The following is a 21,123-nucleotide window of genomic DNA, read 5'->3' as shown; positions in this document are numbered from 1 at the left end:
GCCTAACTGAATATTCCCCAGGCTGCTCCACAAGACGAGGGAAGAGATTGCTGAGCCTCTGGCTAGGATCTTTATGTCCTTGTTGTCCACAGGCATGGTACTGGAGGATTGGAGGGAGGCGAATGTTGTCCCCTTGTTCAAAAAAGGTAGTAGGGATAGTACGGGTAATTATAGACCAGTGAACCTTACGTCTGTGGTGGGAAAGCTGTTGGAAAAGATTCTTAGAGATAGGATCTGTGGGCATTTAGAGAATCATGGTCTGATCAGGGACAGTCAGCATGGCTTTGTGAAGGGCAGATCGTGTCTAACAAGCCTGATAGAGTTCTTTGAGGAGGTGACCAGGCATATAGGTGAGGGTAGTGCAGTGGATGTGATCTACATGGATTTTAGTAACACATTTGACAAGGTTCCACACGGTAGGCTTATTCAGAAAGTCAGAAGGCATGGGATCCAGGGAAGTTTGGCCAGGTGGTTTCAGAATTGGCTTGCCTGCAGAAGGCAGAGAGTCATGGTGGAGGGAGTATATTCAGATTGGAGGGTTGTGACTAGTGGTGTCCCACAAGGATCAGTTCTGGGACCTCTACTTTTCATGATTTTTATTAACGACCTGGATGTGGGGTTAGAAGGGTGGGTTGGCAAGTTTGCAGACAACACAAAGGTCGGTGGTGTTGTAGATAGTGTAGAGGATTGTCAAAGATTGCAGAGAGATATTGATAGGAAGCAGAAGTGGGCTGAGAAGTGGCAGATGGAGTTCAACCTGGAGAAGTGTGAGGTGGTACACTTAAAAAGGACAATCTCCAAGGCAGAGTACAAAGTAAATAGCAGGATACTTGGTAGTGTGGAGGAGCAGAGGGATCTGGGGGTACATGTCCATAGATCCCTGAAAGTTGCCTCACAGGTAGATAAGGTAGTTAAGAAAGCTTATGGGGTGTTAGCTTTCATAAGTCAAGGGATAGAGTTCAAGAGTCGCAATGTAATGATGCAGCTCTATAAACCTCTGGTTAGGCCACACTTGGAGAACTGTGTCCAGTTCTGGTTGCCTCACTATAGGAAGGATGTGGAAGCATTGGAAAGGGTACAGAGGATATTTACCAGGATGCTGCCTGGTTTCGAGAGTATGGATTATGATCAGAGATTAAGGGAGCTAGGGCTTTACTCTTTGGAGGGGAGGATGAGAGGAGACATGATAGAGTTGTACAAGATATAAAGAGGAATAGATAGAGTGGATAGCTAGTGCCTCTTCCCCAGGGCACCACTATTCAGTACAAGAGGACATGGCTTTAAGGTAAGGGGAGGGAAGTTCAAGGGGGATATTAGAGGAAGGTTTTTTATTCACAGAGTGGTTGGTGCATGGAATGCACTGCCTGAGTCAGTGGTGGAAGCAGATACACTAGTGAAGTTTAAGGAGGTAAACTTAAACAGTATATGTTTATACTGTTTAACTAGACAGGTATATGGAGGAATTTAAGGTTGGGGGGGTTATATGGGAGGCAGGGTTGAGGGTCAGCACAACATTGTGGGCCGAAGGGCCTGTAATGTGCTGTACTATTCTATGTTCTATGTATACCAGTTTTAAATTGCTACTTAAGCATGGAAAAAAAGCCATGGTAAGTTTAAAGGGAGTGAGTGAAGTAGGATCAGCTAAGTGATTATTTACACAGCCTGCTAGTCACAGTTTGAACACACAGTATATAAATTGTATATATTAATGTACATAATTGATTACAATAGATTTTGAAATACTAAGGAAAGAAGCCATGGAACATCATAGATAATATCTCATAGATAATTTCTTTTAAAGAAAAAGGTAGCTTACATATTTTGAAGTGCTTTTTAAATATTAAAACACTGATGATATTTCTTGCCTTCCTATAAGTTAAATGTCTTAAATGATCAAAAGGACCTATTCAGTTAGTGACTTTTTCCCCCGTTTTTGAATGGTCCTGTCCAGGGCAGTATTTAATGCCTATACTTAATTCCCTTTATTTGATATTATGCTTTATGTGTTGTGATGTGAGCCATATTCTGATAACATAACTCCCAGTTATGCCAAGGAGGAATTTTTTCTGCTATGCCTAAACGACAACGAAAGATCTGTGACTTATTTCCTAATCGAGAATGCATTTCTTGGAGAGGATCCTGCAGGTGATAGTGTTCTCATGTGCTTGTTACTCCTTGTCTTTCTTGGTAGTTGAAGTTGAGGAATTGGGAGATATTGTTGGAGTAAGAAATTGCAATAGGTTTTGAAGATTATTCTTTCTGCAGCCTCAGAATGTCAGTGGAGGGGGGCATGATTGCTTAGGACACAGTTCCATTTAAGTGGCTATTTTATCTTAGCTGATATCAAGTTTGTCAAATATTGTTGGATCAACATTCACTTGGCCACGTGAAATAATGTTCTGTTACAGTGTTGATAATATAGTCTATTACAGTTATTAAAATATATTCTATTACAGTGCTTTGTAGATGGCTTTGGAAATAAGGATAAGAGTTATCCACTGGAGAATATCCAAAATCTGGTCTGCTCTTACAGCTAGTTTTTATGGTCAGTGATGAAACTTGGGAAACTAATGGTGCAGTATTCAGTGATGGGTATTGCTTAAATTTTCTTGTTGAAAGTGGTAATCATTGTCTGCACGTGCAGCATGCCTTTAACTACTACAGTGAGAAGAATGAAATTTGATTTCAATAGTCATGGTAAAACCTGTAAATTAAATGAACAAAATAATAATTAGATTTCAGAGTTCAGATAGAGCACTGACTGAACCAATGGTGATTTAGCAGTTATACTCTGTATTACTGCTGTGTTAGAATTTTTCGTGCTGAATACGAAGTACAATGAGAGCATGTGTTCAAAACATAAAAAAGAATAGTTGAGTGACATACTGGCTCCACACCAGCTAGATAATTTAGTAAATTTATAGATTAATATTTGGCTTGAATATTTTCAACTTTGATCTGGATATTCCTCAATTGCCATTTCATCAAAACTTACCTTCACGCCACATATCTTTGCTGACTCAACATCTATCTTGGGAGTATGTCTTTGGATCTCCTGAATCTGTAGAATTTTGGAAGATGATGACACACCATCCATTATCTCTGGTACCTTCTCTTTCAAAACTCTAGAATATCGATGTTCTTGGGTCTCTTTCAGGTGTCTGGGTAATTTACTTATCTGGTAATTGTATTTCCTTTCTAATAATAGTGCAGTACAAGTATTACCAGAAAAGTTAATAAGCCTGACATCTGATAATGTTAGTATATTGTTTCCTTGATCCTTGGTTCTTGAGCACTCCTGGAAGATTTTTTTTGTCTTCATTCATAAAGACTCCTTCCTCTGTCACTTATTTTTCCCAATCATAAATTCATCTGACTCTAGCAGTAAGGGACCCACATTTGTTCTTGCTAATCATTTTCTTATTACATACTCATAAAAGATTTCATAGCAACACACACAAAATGCTGGTGGAACGCAGCAGGCCAGGCAGCATCTATAGGAAGAAGCTCTGTTGACATTTCAGGCCGAGACCCAAAACCCCAAAACCCAATAATTAAACCACTGCGTTGCTTAGTAATAATTGTAGCTTTCATTGGGGCAGGGCCGTTCTCACTCTGTCCTTTAAAATTGTTGTGTTCATTGACCGACTGTAGCCTACCGCTTTTCCAATGACCGATGGCATTTCACCTCTTTCTGTTCGCTTTATTATTTCAACTTCACTTTCAATTGTGATCGTGATTATTTTCGTGAACAGAAACACTGCGGATTCAGAGCTCCACCGCCGGGTCCTAATGTCCACTGCACTGAGACAGGTTAAAATAAGGTCTGGAGTTCCACTGAGTCCTAAGGTCGACCCCATTGAGACAGGTTGAATAAGGGACTTGAGCATCCGCGTTTTTTGGTATCCATGAGGGGTCTTGGAACCAATCCCTCATGGATAAGGAGGGCCGACTGTATGTAAAAAGTAAAAGAAAGATGAGTGGATATAGGACCACTAAAATGAGGATGGAGAAATATTAACGGGGACCAAGGAGATGGCAGATGAACTAAATTAGTATTTAGTAAGTCTGCAGCACCAGTAGTGAGGACCAAGAAGGTATGGACAAGGGAAGCACAGGTGTGCTTACAGGATTGCTTTGAATGAGTGGACTGGACTGTATACAGGGATTCATCTTCGAACCTGGATGAGTATGCTGCAGTTGTGACCAACTTCATTAAAATCTGTGTGGATGAGTGTGTGCCTACAAAGACTTACTGTACATTCCCCAACCAAAAGCCATGAATGAACCAGGAGGTACGTTGTCTGCTGAAGGCTAGATCTGCGGCATTCAAATCTGGCGACCCAGGCCCGTACCAGCAAACCAGGTATGATTTGTGGAGGGCGATTTCAAGGGCGAAGAGACAATTTTGAACGAGGTTGGAGACGATATCGGATGTACAACAATTCTAGTAAAATTTGCAGGACATTACTTCCTACAAAGCAAAACCCAATAGCATGAATGGCAGCAGTGCTTCACTACTAGATGAACTCAATGCCTTCTATACCTGCTTTGAAAGGGAAAATATAACTACAGCTGTGAAGATCCCTGCTGCATCTGATGACCCCTGTGATCTCTCTCAGAGGCCAATGTTAGGCTGTCTTTAAAGAGGGAGGAACTTATGGTGTACCTGGTAAGGCTCTGAAAACCTGTGCCAACCAACTGGTAGGAGTATTCAAGGACCTCTTACTGCTATGGGTGGAAGTTCCCACTTGCTTCAAAAAGGCAACAATTATACCAGTGCCTAAGAAGAAGAATGTGACCTGCCTTAATGACTATAGCCCAGTAGCACTCACATCTAAATGATGAAATGCTTTGAGAGGTTAGTCATGACTAAACTGAGCTCCTGCTTCAGCAAGTACCTAGACCCATTGCAATTTACCTGTCACCATGTCAGGATGTTGTTCATCGACTATAGCTCAGGATTTAATAAGTTACAGAACCTAGGCCTCTATATCTCTCTCTGCAATTGGATCCTCAACTTCCTAACCAAAAGCCCACAATCTTTGCGTATTGGTGATAACATATCCTTGCTGGCAATCAATACTGGCACACCTCAGGGGTGTGTGCTTAGCCCACTGTACTACTCTCTCTATACCCATGACTGTGTGGCTAGTAGTTGTCTCTCAAAGTCCGAGGAAGATGGATGTGTTGCGCAGTCAACGTCTGTGGGCACGTATATAACTTCTGAGGCCAAAGTCCAAAGCGCAGATACGGTTGCAGACGGGGCAAGGAGCACCGCCTGTTGGGGCTGGAGCAGACGCTTTCCTGTGTCTGTGTGGCTAGGCATAGCTGAAATACCATCTATAAATTTCCTGATGATACGACCATTGTTGGTAGAATCTCAGATGGTGACGAGAGGGCATACAGGAGCAAGCTATGCCAACTAATGGAGTGGTGTCTCAGCAACAACCTGGCACTCAACATCAGTGGGACAAAAGAACTGATAGTGGACTTCAGGAAGGGTAAGACATATACCAATCCTCATAGAGGAACCAGAAGTGGAGAGAATGGGTAGTTCTAAGTTCCTGGATGTCAAAATCTCTGAGGACCTAGCCTGGTCCCAACATTTTGATGCAGTTATAAAGAAGGCAGGACTGCGACTATACTTCATTAGGAGTTTGAAGAGATTTGGCATGTCAACAAATACACTCAAAAACTTCTATGGTTGTACCGTGGAGAGCATTCTGCCAGTCTGCATCACTGTCTGGTATGGAGGGGGTCGGGGGAGGCGCTAATGCACAGGACCAAAAGAAGCTGCAGAGAGTTGTAAATTTAGTTGCTCCATCTTTGGTACTAGCCTACAAAGTATCCAGAATATCTTCAAGGAGCAGTGTCTCAAAAAAGCAGTGTCCATTATTAAAGACCTCCAGCACCCAGGGCATGCCCTTTTCTCACTGTTACCATTAGGTAGGTGGTACAGAAGCCTGAAGGCACCCACTCAGTGATTCAGGAACAATTTCTTCCCCTCTGCCATCTAATTCCAAAATGGACATTGAAACCTTAAACACTACCTCACTTTTTCTGAACACTGTTTTGGTGTAAGGATGAATTGTACAAAAGGGACAGGTTGCGCCTTAACAGGCAGGGGACCAGCATTCTGGAAGGCAGGTTTGCCACTGCTACACGGGTGTGTTTAAACAAATAAGTGGGCAGGGGGGAGGAGATGAACTGGAAATATAAGGATGGAGTTAAAGGGAAAGAGAGAATAAGAAAAGTTAAGAAAGACAACTGAATTGACAGAGCAGAAAGCTCAGGAAGGGATCGGAGAGTATGGCCAAGTGCAATAGGGACTGATGTGAGAAGCAAGGGGAGTAATGGATTAAAAATATTATATATGAACACACGAAGAATAAGAAATAAAGTGGATGAGCTTGAAGCTCAGTTGGAAGTTGGTAAGTATGATGTTGTAGGAATAACAGAGACATGGCTGCAAGAGGACCAGGGCTGGGAAATGAATATTCAAAGATATACGTCCTATCGAAAGAACAGACAGGTGGGCAGAGGGTGGCTCTGCTGGTGAGGAATGAAATTAAGTCCCTTTCAAGGGGTGACATAGAATCAGGAGATGTAGAGTCAGTATGGTTAGAACTGAGAAATACTGATAGCCATATTACCGCTCCTGAGATTTTACAAGCCAAGATTTAAGTACACTATGTAAGCACATAGTATATAAATATATCATAGAATTTTTTTTAAAATCTGGTATAGTTTTAGTTTGGCATATTGAAGTATTTAGCATTACTCTCCTTTTTTCCTACATCCCTAGAAAATGTATCATAATTTTAGAATAAAATAAAATTAATGAAGTTCCTAGACTCAGCAACATACAGATATTTTTACATTGAAACACATTAATTCAGTATTTTATTTCTGTAGTAAATGCAGATGATGGAACAATGGGAAAAGTGGACACTGGTCAAAGTAAGGCATTTGTTCGAACTGAATCAATTTATAACTCTCAGGTAAACAAAAGTTTGTATAACTAAAACAACTTGGATCAAAACAAGAGAGTTTGTTGATTACATCTTTAAGTTGTTCTCCTTCCACCACCTTTCACTCTCAAACTCCACAATAGTGTAGACCCTCCTTTGATTTAGATACCACAATACATACATAACTACCAATAGACATGGCAATTCCAGGGAGAAAATGAAAAGATTTAAACACAACCAAATTTGAGAGTAAATACCTGAAGTCCCGACATCCAATCTATTTCTGTCTTAACCGATCCATCATTATGCTTGCACACCTACTTAAAGTAATGTGCTCCAATAAATATGCCTTCTGTTATTTTATGCACTTCGATTAAATCATTCCTGAGTTGACGTAGTTCTTAAATGTAATTTTAGCTCTTAATGTAATTAATTATTTTTCAAGTCAATACATTTAAAATGAGAATGATCTTGTGACCCTCTTCTGCAATATTCATTATGGTTTGAACGTACATACTTGAATACAGTATTTTAATTGAGTCTGAATCTAGATTTTCACCAAATACTATTTTAATAGATCAAACAATATTTATTTTTTAGAAAAATCTAAACTTAATATCTTCTTCCCTAAGTTTTGTTTAATAGAAAATCAGACATGCGCTGTGTAACTTGATGATCTGTTGTGGGATCCATTGTAAAATTCTACCATTGCTGTTTAGAAGCCAATGTGGCAACATTTTCTTTGCAGATCATAATTATTCTTGATTCAGGTTTTCATATATGTCCATGAATGTTGATTGCACTTTTATTCAGAGGAGCAATTATTTTATTCTCATTACATTCATATTAATGTTAGGATTATTAGTATGATAGACTGATTAAAGATGAAAAGATGGAAGACAATAAATTATATTATTCTGATGAGAAGGAGCAAAAGAATTTGGTATGTATACCTGGTTCATTAGTTAATTCTCTAGCTTGTCTTAATAGCACACTGCGGTTTAAGTGGGTATGGGTGTACCTATGCCTTGGACTGAGTTCAAGAAGGCAACTCATCACCATCTTCTCAAGGGCAACTAGGGATGGGCAATAAATGCTAGCTCAGCTGATGACGCCCACATCCCGTAAATGAATAATAAAAAAAAGCTTTTCATATTTGATATTTCCATTGATTTTCCATTTGAAATCTTGAATGAATCTACTGCTTTGTATTTGTCAACATTTCAATTAATTCCACATTTTCCTTAAAAAAATTATTTTTGTTGTATTAAATTTTAAATATTTTTCAACAATATTTTTGGAAGTATGATTGTTCATGCAAATTAATATTTCTAGTTGATCTTGCTTTGTTTAAAAAATACCGATGCTGGTCTGCCAATATTGTTGATTGTTTTCAAGCCAAATTGGTGGAAATTTTTCTAGGGCCATTTGAGCTGTCACAGTTAATATTACTTTAAAACTGTAATACATTGTTGGATTAACTGTATCACCCAGGGTGGCTATGACTTTGGAATCTTGAAAGCACTTGCCATTCTCGGTGCATGCTAAATAATATTTTCTTATTATTTCAAAGGATGGTGACACTGAAGAGGCTGCAAAGGGCATGACACAGATTTTTCCAAGAACACCTGAGCAGGTTGAATCAAGGCAAAAGGAATTTGAAATGTAATAATATAGTTAATGACACAAAATATATGTCATCTAGTAGTAATTATATTCTTGTTAGAAACTTAGTATTTACTGTTCAGAAAAATTATATGTTGCACTCTTTTCAGAATAGAACGCATTCATGCACTCACCTGCATATATAAAAGCTATAAGTTAGCCTGACCTCCTTTGGGAAAGACACTAAAAACATTCTTAATACATTAAAGAAGGTCTTTTATTGGGCACGATCTTTAAGAAAATATATTGCATAATGAATCATCTTAATATTTCCACAGATGTTCTCCATAGTCTGTAGCTTGTTTACTCCCAATGAACATATAGTAATAATTTTGTTGGTTCTCTTTTAATGTGTTTTTTCTCCATTGCAAATTAGCATCAATAGTTATGAAGCTGATTTCCAACATAACTTAACTGAGATATAATAGAATAGATCTAGTGAACTACAGGTGTCCCAAAGGAAGTTACTTTATGGATCAAGCTAAAATCTTAACTTCTTCCATAACAATGTTGAATGTTCCTAATTTGATGATAGTCACATGCGTGTTAATAAGTACATGAGCAGAGTCTATGGTTATTCCCTATTTATCCTTTATATTATAATCCAAATTGATATTACAGCATATTGTACCCCAGAATCATTTTTTAATTTTTAAAAGGAAACGTATCAAATAAAATTATTGCATTTCCATCAGGAATTCTTATTTGCAATGTGAGGAAACACCATCAAAATCACCTGGCTTTTCTTTCCTGAATACATCTACACCCAAATCAACTGGATTTAATTTATTTGGAAGAATGCCATTTGACTTAACTGAAACACCTGAGCAGGTTAAATATATTTATTTAGTATGCAAAAGTAATTCTGAAATGTCTCTGTTGACTGGAAGAGATTGTTTTGAATGTTATAGCTATAAAATGAATTTTGTATTACGAGTTTAATTTTCACCAGGGATAGCACAGAATATTAAATTTGATCTCTTTTGGGGAGCCATTTTACATACATATCCATACACCATTGTACAGTATATACATATATGAAAATTGAACATGAATGAATATTGTGGTAATATTATGATATCCCTTAAAAACATGCAGCTGCCTCAGCCATCATCTGCCTATTTTTCCCTAGTAATCTCTGATTATTAGGGAAAAAAAGATACCTAGAGTTAAATTTGACACATACAGCAACAAAGCAAGTAAAAGAAAATCAAAAGAGGAAAAAGTATCAATATTATGCACTTGGGATGGAATATTTTAAAATAAAGGTCAACAATCCAGTTGCTGTATTGGGTTCTATCTGCAGTTTTCTGGCATTCCACATCAATATCCAACCCTCAGGAGTTGAGGGATTTCATTAACATTCCACAATGAAAATGAGACAGATTTCATTTTAATTGTTGGGTGCTAGATCTTAGAAAATCTAGTGAAATGTAGGTAGTGGTACTTGACTGAGGAGTTTTTTTAACTCTCCCCTTTTTGAATCTGGAGGAGAAGAAATATGCCCTACTGACTCTCAAGGAATTATTCAGCCTCTCCTCTTCTAATCAACTCTGTTTCTTCACTACCACCACTGCCAACTTGGTATCCTCTAATATCAATTCTGAATTTGTTGAATGCCATTTTTCCCCACTGTATTCTTGATAAGCCACAATTTCTGTCTCTGTCTCTCCCCCATCTTTTAACTGCTGCTCTCTTCTCCCGTAAAGCTATGATCAACTTCTCATTTATTCCTTTTGCTGTTAATAGAACATAGAACAATGTTAGACAGGAACAGGCCCTTCAGCCCATGAAGCTAGTGACAATGCTGATGTTAAACCGTTGTTGGTAGAACCTCAGGTGAAGATAATGAGGCATACAGAAGCGAGAGTACCAGCTAATTGAGTGGTGTTACAGCAACAACCTTACACTCAATGTCAGTAAGACAAAAGAGCTAATTGTTTTCTTCAAGAAGGGAAAGTGAAGAAACACAAACCAATCTTCATAAAGGGATCAGAAGTGGAGAGAGTGTGCAGTTTCAAGTTCTATAGTTGTACTGTGAATTCTGATAGAGTGCATCACTGTCTGGTATCAGGATGGGGAGGGGCTATTACATAGGACCAAAAGAAGCTACAGAAAGTTGTAAAATTAGTCAGCTCCATCTTGGGGACTAGCCTCTGTAACATCCAAGATATCTTCAAGGAGTGGTGTCTTAAAAAGTCAACGTCTATTATTAAGGACCCCCATCATCCAGGACATGCCCTTTTTCTCATTGTTACCATCAGGAAGGAGGTACAGAAGTCTCATGAAGACTTCGTTAGTCCTGACAAAGGGTCTCAACCCGAAACGTTGACTGCTTCTTTCAACGGATGCTGCCCGATCTGCTGAGTTCATCCAGCTTTTTTGTACGTCTTGATTGTCTCTTTTAAACTTACCCTCTCTCCTTAAATGCACATCCTCTGATATTTAGCATTTCTACCCTGGGTAGAAGATTATTTCTGCCTATCCTAATGCCTCTTACAATTTTATAAACTTCAGTCAGGAATCTTCTCAGCCTCCAATGCTGCAGAGAAAACAACACATTTTGTCCAATCTCTCTATAGTTTATACTCTTTGATCCAGGGACCCTTTCCAAAGGCTACATATCCTTACTATAATGAGATGACATGACTGCACACAATATTCCAAGTGACTTAAAGAAAGTTTATATAGCTGCAAGATGACTTCCTTACTTTTATACACATGCCCCAACTAATGAAGGCAACTATTCTTTAGCATTGTATCTACTTGTGTGGCCATTTCAGTGAGATATGGATCTGGACCCCAAGATCCCTCTGTACCTCAGTGCTATTAAATAGCCTATTAAGACCATAAGATAAGTCAATTAACTGTATACTTTCTCCTTTCATTTGACCTTCCTAAGATATGACCATTTCTCCAGCCGAGATCGATATCCTGCTGTACGCTAATTGTCTACAGCTCCACCCCGACCATTCTGCTGTGTGCAAACCTACTAACCCACCCATCTGCAGTTTTATCCAAGTCATTTTTATATATCACAAACAACAGAGTCCCCAGCACTGATCCCTGCAGAACATCACTGGTCACAGAAATCCAGCCACAATAATACCCTTCCACCACTACCTTCTGTCTTCTACAGGCAAACCATTCAGTTGCTTTAGTGCCAGAGATTTCCATAAACAATTAATCAATTTCCTCTGATTTTCTAACTTGAAAAACCTGAAATTTACTGCAAATAGTATTGAACAATTCATGCTGTCCTCTTATTTTAATTATTGGTTTGTGGACTGAAAGTTTTTTTTTACTTCATTTCAGGTGACTGATAACCACAGCACTGTTAACCAGTTTGAGTTCTCGAATTTGTTTTTCAAGAAAACGGTAAAAATCAGTGCATCTGAAAACTTTCATAATGTTAGATGAGGTGAAATGCACAGAGAACATAGCACAGAATAGGAACAGATTCTATGATCCACACTGTCTGTGCTGACCATTATGCCAGTTTAAATTAATCACATCTGCCTGCACATAGTCCTTCCCTTGCTCGTTCCTGTCTCAAATGTTACTATGATATCTGCTTCCACCACCACTTCTAGCAGTGTGTTCTAGGCACCCACCACTCTTTGTAAAAAAAAAACACTTGCCTGAATATGAATGTTTCCTAGAATAAGAATTTAAAAAATAAAGATGCAGGAGTAGGCTAAGCCATCCTGCAGGCTTGTTCAATAATACAGTAGCAGATACTGTAAATTAAACTACCAAATAAAACAGTAGAGAATGGAAATTTATAAAAAATACATGCTGGAAGTACTTGGCAGGTCTGGTTGTATCTAATGGGGAAAGAAACAGAGTTAGCAGTTCAGGTTAAGGACGTCTTGTCAAAAAACCTGGGAAGGAAAAAAGAGAAGATCATTAAGGTATAAGAAAGTTGGGTGAGGGAGATGACTAATATAGGATAAAATTGATATGACAAGGGGTTAAGTTGTAAAAGATATCTAACCAATGAGTGATTGGGAGCAGTAGGAGAAAGAGAACAGAAGTAAAAGAAGGCAGACAAAATAGTAGAATAATAAGACGTGCCTGACAGGACATGCTGGGCATGTCCTCTACTCCCAGTGAGAAAAATATAGAAATAAACTGAGCCAATATCATCTATGAATAATGGATACAGAATTAGAAATCAAGTTACCTGAAATAGTAGAATTCAATATTGGGGCAAGAAGGCTGCAAACTGCCTATACTAAAGATGCGCTGTTCCTCAAATTTGAGTCGGCCTCGTTGTAAGAGTGCAGGATGGGCCAGATGTTCCAGAGAAATAAAATGACAGGCAACAGAGTCACCAGCTCACACTGAAACCACCTACATCCTCAACACTTCTTGTGCTCTTGATTTCCTCTGTAACTTTCATCTCCCTGGCCCTGACCACCTCATCTTCACCATGAATATTTAGTTCCTATACACTTCTAACCCCCATCAAGAAGACCTCAAAGCGCTCCACTTCTTTCTTGACATAAAAAGCAACCAATCCCCACCACCACCCTCCTCCATCTGGGAGAACTGAACCTCACCCTGGCTCCTCACACTTTCTCCAAACTCGAAGGGTAGCTATGGGCACTCACATGGGCCCCAGCTATGCTTGCCTTTTCATTGGCTATGTAGAGCAGTCCATATTCAAAGCCTTCCTCAGTTATACTCCCCAAATTTTCCTCTCATACATTGATGACTACATTAGCACTTTCTCATGCATCCATGCTGAGCTCATCAATTTTATCAACATTACTTCTATCTTCCACCCTGCCCTTAAATTTACTTGATCCACCTCTGGCACCTCCCTCCCCTTTCTCAATTTCTCTCTCCATCTTTGGAGACAAACTATCAACAGGAATATGTTATAATCATACTGATTCCCGTGGTTATCTTGGCTATACCTATTCCCACTGTATCTCCTGTAAAAATGGTGTTCGCTTTTCTCAGTTTCTCCACCTCCATTTCATCTGTTCTCAGGATGCAGCTTCCCATTCCAGGATATCTGCAAATATCAGGGTTTCCCTTCCTCCACTACTGATGTTGCCTTCACCTGCATTACCTCCATTTCCTTTACATCATGCTCACCCTATCTTCCTGCCTCTTTAATAAGAGTTCCTCTTGTCCTCACCTGCCATGCCATTGGCCTCCACAAGCAGCACATTATTCTCAGCTACTTCTGCCATCTCCAAAGCAATCCTACCACTGAAAATATCTTTACCTCAACATGCCCCCTACCCCCTCCCACTTTCTGCTAGGATCATTCCCTCCATGGTTTCCTTGTCCATTTGTCCTTCCCCACCAATCTCCCTCCCAGCACTTATCCTTGTGAGCGGCCTAAGTGCTACATCTGCCCATACATTTCCTCCCTCACCTCCATTCAGGGCCCCAAGCTGTCCTTCCAGGTGAAGTAACACTCCACCTGTGAGTCTTCTGGGGTTGTCTACTGTGTCCAGTGTTCCAATGTGGCTTACTCTACATTGGTGAAACTCCATGTAAATTGAGCAGCCGCTTCATCGAGCACCTCCGCACCATTTGCCACAAGTGGGTCTTCCTGGTAGTCAAGCAATGTAATTTCCATTCCTGCTCCAATGTGTCAGTCCATGGCATCCTCTTGTGCCAAGATGAGACCACCTTCAGGGCAGAGGAGTAACACCATATATTCCATCGGGATACACTCCAACCTTATGTCACGAGTTTCTCCTTTCGGTAGGCAATTTCCCCCTCCCTTCCTCTTATTCGCCACTCTGACCTTTTACTTCTTCTCACCTGCTTATTACCTCTGGGTCCCCTTGTCTTTCCCTTTCTCCTATAGTCCACTCTCCTCTCCTATCAGAAGGTGTCACCTATCACCTTCCAGCTCGCCCTTCCCCTCCCCTCACCTTCTTATTCTGGCATCTTACCCTTTTAAGACCTGAAGAAGGGTCTCGGCCAATACATTGACTATTTATTCACTTCCATAGATGCTGCTTGACCCTCTGAGTTCCTCCAGCATTTTGTGTGTATTGCATTGGATTTCCAGCATCTACAGTCTTCCTCATGTTACTGAAAACAAGTGCTCTACAGAGTGATCATTCAATCCAGTGTAGAGGATACTGCATTGTGAACATCAAATCCATAGCACTAAACTAGAAGTGCAAGAGATAACCCTCCCCTCCATACTCCATGCATCTTAACAAGTTTCTTTTCCCTCCTCAGTTCTAACAGATTCTTTAACTCTGTAGCTCTTCTTATACATGCTGCCTGACTTTATATCCATTTCCAGCATTTTCTGTTTTTGTTATGCCTGATCTTGTACTTCAAGTCCACCTTCCTACCTAATCCCTATATCCACAGATTCCTTTAAAATCTATAACATCTGTTGATCTCAGCCTGGAGTATAATTTCTGACTGAAGCATGTGAATGGAATATTCCAAGGATTTACATAGGCATCCATTAGTCTCGTGAGATCATGAATTTGCCCCTTTGGAAGGTTTCCAGGGTGCAGTCCTGGGCAGGGTTGTATGGGAGACCAGCAGTTGCCCATGCTGCAAGCCTTCCCCTCTCCACACCACCAATGCTGTCCAAGGGAAGGGCACTAGGACCCAAGCAGCCTGGCACTGGTGTCGTCACAGAGCAATGTGTTGTTAAGTGTCTTGCTCAAGGATAGAACACGCTGCCTCAGCTGAGGCTCAAACCGGTGACCTTCAGATCACTAGACCGATGCCTTATCCACTAGGCCATGCGCCAAAACATAGATTTACAAACTTTCCCATAAAGCAATTTCTCCTTATCTTCTGCATCCTAAGTGGCTAATGCCTTGTTCTTGGACTTAATTTTAAACCTAAGTTATGTTAAATTCAAAGGCCCAGGTACCTGGTGGGGTTGAAAGCCTCACTTCATTGCAGACATGCATCTGTAACTTCCATGATAATTCATTCAGAACCCACTTGCTCTGCCAGTTAATGTCACAGATTGTTTCTTTTAAAAGGGTTAAGAAGTCTTGGAAATTCTTAAGATTACTGGCAAGATTGTGGTTATGAGAAGTAGTGTGGAACATGGCTATCTTAGTATTGACTGTGTTTCATTCTTTATGGATGATGTCTAGCCTCTAGATAGCAATCTGGATAATCTATTTGCCCTATGTCTTCATCCTACCATAGACATTAAATTTATTCTCCCCACTTCTCCCCAGTTTCTGCTATTAAATATGCCTGTTTCTCGAAAGATGCTGAATATTGCCAGTATTTTTGTGAACAATATTTTTTTTGCTTTACAGTAATTGTTAACTAGCATTGACAGAATAATTAATTAACTTACTCTGTAAGCAAAATGCTTTAAAAATTAAGATTCTGAATTAAATTCTAAATTGTAAATACTATGCAAAACTGAATTTCAGAATGATCTCATTCACTCACCAATTGCCATGTTCACCAAGTTAGTGACTTTAGCAGTTTGTTTATCTTAATTTGTCTTTCAATTACTTAAATTACCTTTAAGTCTTTGCATGTATTGTGTTCATATGAAAAACTCTGTAATGGCCTGATCTAAAAAACACTTGCTAGTACTCCAACCAACTTAGCAATAATATTATGGAGGGAAAATTCCTGAAAAATTTGCATAATGACTTTTTAGAAACCAACTAGAGAGCAAGCTATTCTAGACTCAGACATAATAAATTCTTCATGAAAGGAGAGAGAGAGGTGGTTGAATCAGAAACTACTGAAACTAAACAGGAATTGGAAATAATAAAGACATGAGCTCAAATTTTCTATAGTATGAGACTTTTCTAAGTGGGTTGATTGAAGGGCAATGGATAACATGCAAAACAGTGCATTCATAAGTACAATATTTTTTCATTCCTGCCTGGATCAAATATGTCAGGAAAGAGCACTTGTCCATGAGTTACCAAGGAAATATTATTAGATCTAATAGAGAAAGTAGTATTAGATCTAAAGAGGAGGCATGTGGAATTGCCAGAAAGGTAGTGAGCCTAACAATTGGAAGTTTTTTTTAGAATTTAGCTGTATAGTGCAAGACATAAAAATTACTTCAGATTACTTTATGTTGGAACTGCAACACCTCATATTCTGTCTGGCTAGTTTCTAACCTGATGAGATGAACATCGATTTTTCTAAATTCCAGTAACCACTTCCCATGGTTTCAACCCCTCCCTCACTTTTTCCATTTCCATGCTAGTTACCCTCTCACCACTTCTCTTCTACCCTGTTCTCTTGACCTGTCTTAAGAAGCAGAGGTAAAAGATACAAAGCTGAAACTGTTACTGTGTAAACTAGAAGCACTTAATGGAATCGTCTGTTTGCACTGGAGAATGTACCCCTAATCAAGCTGGCATCAGTCAGGTCAGCATTTAAGAGTAGATTGCATGGGTGTTGAAGAAAGAAATAAGATATTATACAAATAGTGCAGACAAATAGAGGTAGGGCAACTGATTACGTTTAAGTAAACTAATGAAGCTTTTTTTTACATAAATTATCCATTTGTAATTTGACTTGAGATTGCAACCTAATTCTTATGATACATTTTTCAGCCTGAAAAGCATTGCACATCTAATGTAACAGACAATCTTCAATCATCCTCAAAAGATAGCGGTAAGTAGTCCAACCCTTGTAAGTTGATTGAAAAGATCCTGAGAGGCAAGATTTGTGAACATTTGTAGAGACATAATATGATTAAGAATAGTCAGCATGGATTTCTCAAAAGCAAGTCATGATTGAATTTTTTGAGGATGTGACTAAACACATTGATGAAGGTAGAGCAGTAGATTTGGTGTATATGGATTTCAGCAAGGCATTTGGTACCCCATGCAAGGCTTATTGAGAATGAAAGGAGACATGGTATCCAAGGGAACCTTGCTTTGTGGATGCAGAATTGGCTTGTTCACAGAAGGCAAAGAGTAGTTGTAGACGAGTCATATTCTGCATGGAAGTCGGTGACCAGTGGTGTGCCTCAGGGAACTGTTCTGGGACCCCTTCTCGTCATCATTTTTATAAATGACCTGGACAAGGAAGTGGGGGGGATGGGTTAGTAAATTTGCTGAAGACACAGCAAAGACTGGATAGTGTGGAGGGCTACAGCGAGAGGTTACAGCGGGATATCAATAGGATACAAAACTTGTCTGAGAAGTGGCAAATGGAGTTCAACCCAGCTAATTGTGAGCTGGTTCATTTTGGTGGATCAAATATAATGGCAGAATATAGTACTAATGGTAAGACTCTTGGCAGTGTGGAGGATCAGAGGGATCTTGGGGTCTAAGTACATAGGACACTCAAAGCTGTTGTGCTGGTTGACTCTGTGGTTAAGAAAGCATACGGTGCATTGGCCTTCATCAACTGTGGGATTGAGTTCAAGAGCCAAGAGGTAATGTTACAGCTATATAGAACCCTGGTCAGACCCCACTTGGAGTACTGCACTCAGTTCTGATCACCTCACTGCAGGAAGGATGTGAAAATTATAGAAAGGGTGCAGAGGAGATTTACAAGGATGTTGCCGGGATTGGGGAGCATGCCTTATGAGAATAGGTTGAGTGAACTTGGCCTTTTTCCCTTGGAGTGACAGAGAATGAGAGGTGACCTGATAGAGGTGTATAAGATGATGAGAGGCATTGATCATGCGGATAGTCAGAGGCTTTTTCCCAGGGCTGAAATGGCTAACATGAGAGGGAACAGTTTTAAGGTTTGAAAGTCGGTACAGAGGTGATGTCAGGGGTAAGTTTTTTACACAGGGAGTGATGAGTGTGTGGAATGAGCTGCCAGCGATGGTGGTGGATATGATAGGGTCTTTTAAGAGGCTCCTGGATAGTACACGGAGCTTAGAAAAATAGAGGGCTATGGGTAACTCTAGGTAATTTCTAAAGTAAATACATGTTCGGCACAGCATTGTGGGCTGAAGTGCTTGTATTGTGCTGTAGGTTTTCTATGTTTCTGACTGAAACATTGCTGTTTCATTGGGAGTAAAGGCTGTCCATGAAGGATGTTCTGTTTAGTTGAGAGTTACTGCTATCAAGAAAGACCTTCTGTTGTAGCAACTCAGACAAAATACTGGAGGATCTTAGAAGGCCTCGCAGCATCTGTGGACAAAAGTAAACAATTGATGTTCCAGGCTGAGACACTTCATCAGGATTGGAAATAGAGATGAGAAGTCAGAGTAAAAAGGTGGGAGAAGGGGAGAAAGAAGTGCAAGGTGGTAGATGATAGGTGAAACAGGGGAAAGGTATGAAGGTGATTGGTGAAAGAGATAAAGGGCTGAAGAAAGAGGAATCTGATAGGAGAAGGTAGAAAACCATGGAAGAAAGAGAAGTAAGAGGAGCACCAGAGGGAGGTGATGGGCCGTTAAAGAGATCAGGTGAGAGAGGGAAACAGGAATGGGGAATGGTGAAACAGAGGTGGGGAGGAGTGCAATTTCCCGGAAGTTTGGGAAACCGATGTTCGTGCCTTAATGTTGGAGGCTACCCAGAATATAAGGTGTTGCTCCTTCAAGCTGAGTGTGGCCTCGTCGTGGCAGTAGAGCATGCCATGGACTGACATCTCAGAAAGGGAATGGGAAGTAAAATTGAAATGGGTGGCCACCGGGAGGTCCTGCTTTTTCTGGAGGATAGGTGCTCAGCAAAGCAGTCTCCCAATGTACATTGGGTCTCGCATATATACAGGAGGCAACACCAGTAGCACTGGATACATTAGTTGACCCCAGTAGTCTCACAGGTGAAATATCACCTCACCTGGAACGACTGTTTGGGGCCCTGAATGGTAGCGAGGGAGGAGGTGTAGGGGCAGGTGTGGCACTTGTTCTGCTTGCAAGGATAAGTACCAGGAGGGAGATCACAGGGGAGGGATGAATGGTCAAAGGAGTAGCTTAAGGAGCAATCCCTGCAAAAGGCAGTAAGGTGTGGGGGAAGGGAAAGATGTGCTTGATGGTGGGATCCCTTTGATGGTGGAAGTTATGGAGAATTATGTAATTGGTCGGGTTATGGAGACACGGAGGCTAGTGAGTGGTAGGTGAGGCCAAGATGAACCCTATCCTTAGTGGGGTAATAGGTGGATGGGGTGAGGGCAGACATGCGGAAACTGGAAGAGATGCAGGTAAGGACAGTATTGATGGTTGGAAAAGGAAAACCATTTTCTTTGAAGAAGGAAGTCATCTTATTAGTTCTGGAATGAAAAGCCTGCTCCTGAGAGTGGATGCAGTGGAGAGAGGAACTAAGAGAAGGGAATGACATTTTTACAAGTGACAGGGTAAGAAGAGGTATAGTCCAGCTAGCTGTGAGAATCAGTGGATTTATAAAAGATAAGCTGTCTCCGGAGATAGAGACAGAGAGATTGAGGAAGTGGGAGGGGGAGATGTCAGAAATGGACCGGGTAAACTTGAGGGCAGGGTGGATGTCAGAGGCAAAGTTGATTAAGTCAACAAGCTCTGCATGGGTGCAGGAAGAAGCTTCAATGCAGCCATTGATGTGGTGTAGAGAAGGTTGGAGAGTGATAGCAGTGTAGGTTTGGAACATAAACTGTTCTAGGAAGCCAACAAAAAAGCAGGCATAGCTGGAACCCATACAGTTGCCCTTGGCTACACCTTTGTTTTGTAGGAAGTGGGAAGAGTCAAAGGAGAAATTATTGGGGGTGAGGACCAGTTCCACCAGACAGAGGATTGTGGTGGTGAAGGATAACAGTTTGGGTTCTACTTTAGCCCCACTTCTGTTTAATCACCTATCTCAACTCCACCAGCAAGAAATTTGAAAGATTCTACAATATCCTATCAGAATGCAGAAGTTGCTATCTTTAGCCTACCTTCAGGTCCCTTCTGAACTGCAATAACATCCAGATTACTTCTTCTCTTGCTTTTATCTTGATGAAGAGCCTCTTTCTACCTTCAATAACACAATTTCTGCATTTCTTTGCCTCATTCCATCCATTATATCTTCTTTATTTGTAAGTACCTTGAAATTCAGATGTTGTTATAGTTTAAAATTCAATATATTGTTATAGTTTAGGAAAATTCATTTTGAAAGTGTTATTTTGAATTTTTATAGGAATGGCAAGTCCATCAAGTGAACAGCCATTTACATTTTCTTTCCAATCTGATTTATCTTCAAATAATTATGGAAACAGCAAAGATGACTTCAGTTTTGGTTTCTCCTTTGGACAAGATCAGAGATCAAACCAACCAGGTCCTTTCAAATTCTTTTAAAGTTAAACATCTTTTTCAGTCTTCAACTCATTAATATTAAATCTATATTGATGTTTAATAATGGTTTTCCTGTTTTGTATTTTTGCTTACAATATTTACTTGATGAACTCTTAATTGTAATATGATTTAAATTCTAATTGTTTGGTTTTTGATGATTGCTGCTAATGTGGATGCCTTTACAATAGTTATTGATATGCAATTGATTTGCTTGTTACCTAATCTTAAAAAAACTGGGACTTGTACTGAAATTCTCCAAGCAAGAATTAACATGAAAAAATTGAC

At 39.9% G+C, this 21,123-nt stretch overlaps 1 protein-coding gene across 1 annotated transcript in view; it reads left to right on the top strand.

Annotated features, from left to right (window-relative positions):
- The window catches only part of LOC132404043 (protein SIX6OS1-like), a 55,533-nt gene extending 34,692 nt beyond the window's left edge, over nt 1-20,841 (top strand). Inside the window, exons 14-19 of the mRNA XM_059988019.1 lie at nt 6,928-7,004; nt 8,548-8,639; nt 9,335-9,470; nt 11,955-12,017; nt 17,192-17,252; nt 20,684-20,841. Coding sequence (XP_059844002.1) covers nt 6,928-7,004; nt 8,548-8,639; nt 9,335-9,470; nt 11,955-12,017; nt 17,192-17,252; nt 20,684-20,841 — 587 coding nt within the window. The remainder of the gene's footprint in view (nt 1-6,927; nt 7,005-8,547; nt 8,640-9,334; nt 9,471-11,954; nt 12,018-17,191; nt 17,253-20,683) is intronic.
- The last annotated feature ends 282 nt before the right edge of the window (nt 20,842-21,123 follow it).

This window comes from Hypanus sabinus, chromosome 2, assembly GCF_030144855.1.
Source record: "Hypanus sabinus isolate sHypSab1 chromosome 2, sHypSab1.hap1, whole genome shotgun sequence".
NCBI classification, from domain to species: domain Eukaryota; kingdom Metazoa; phylum Chordata; class Chondrichthyes; order Myliobatiformes; family Dasyatidae; genus Hypanus; species Hypanus sabinus.
Note: the sequence above shows the minus strand (reverse complement) of the source record. Positions and strands in the feature narration are given on the sequence as shown.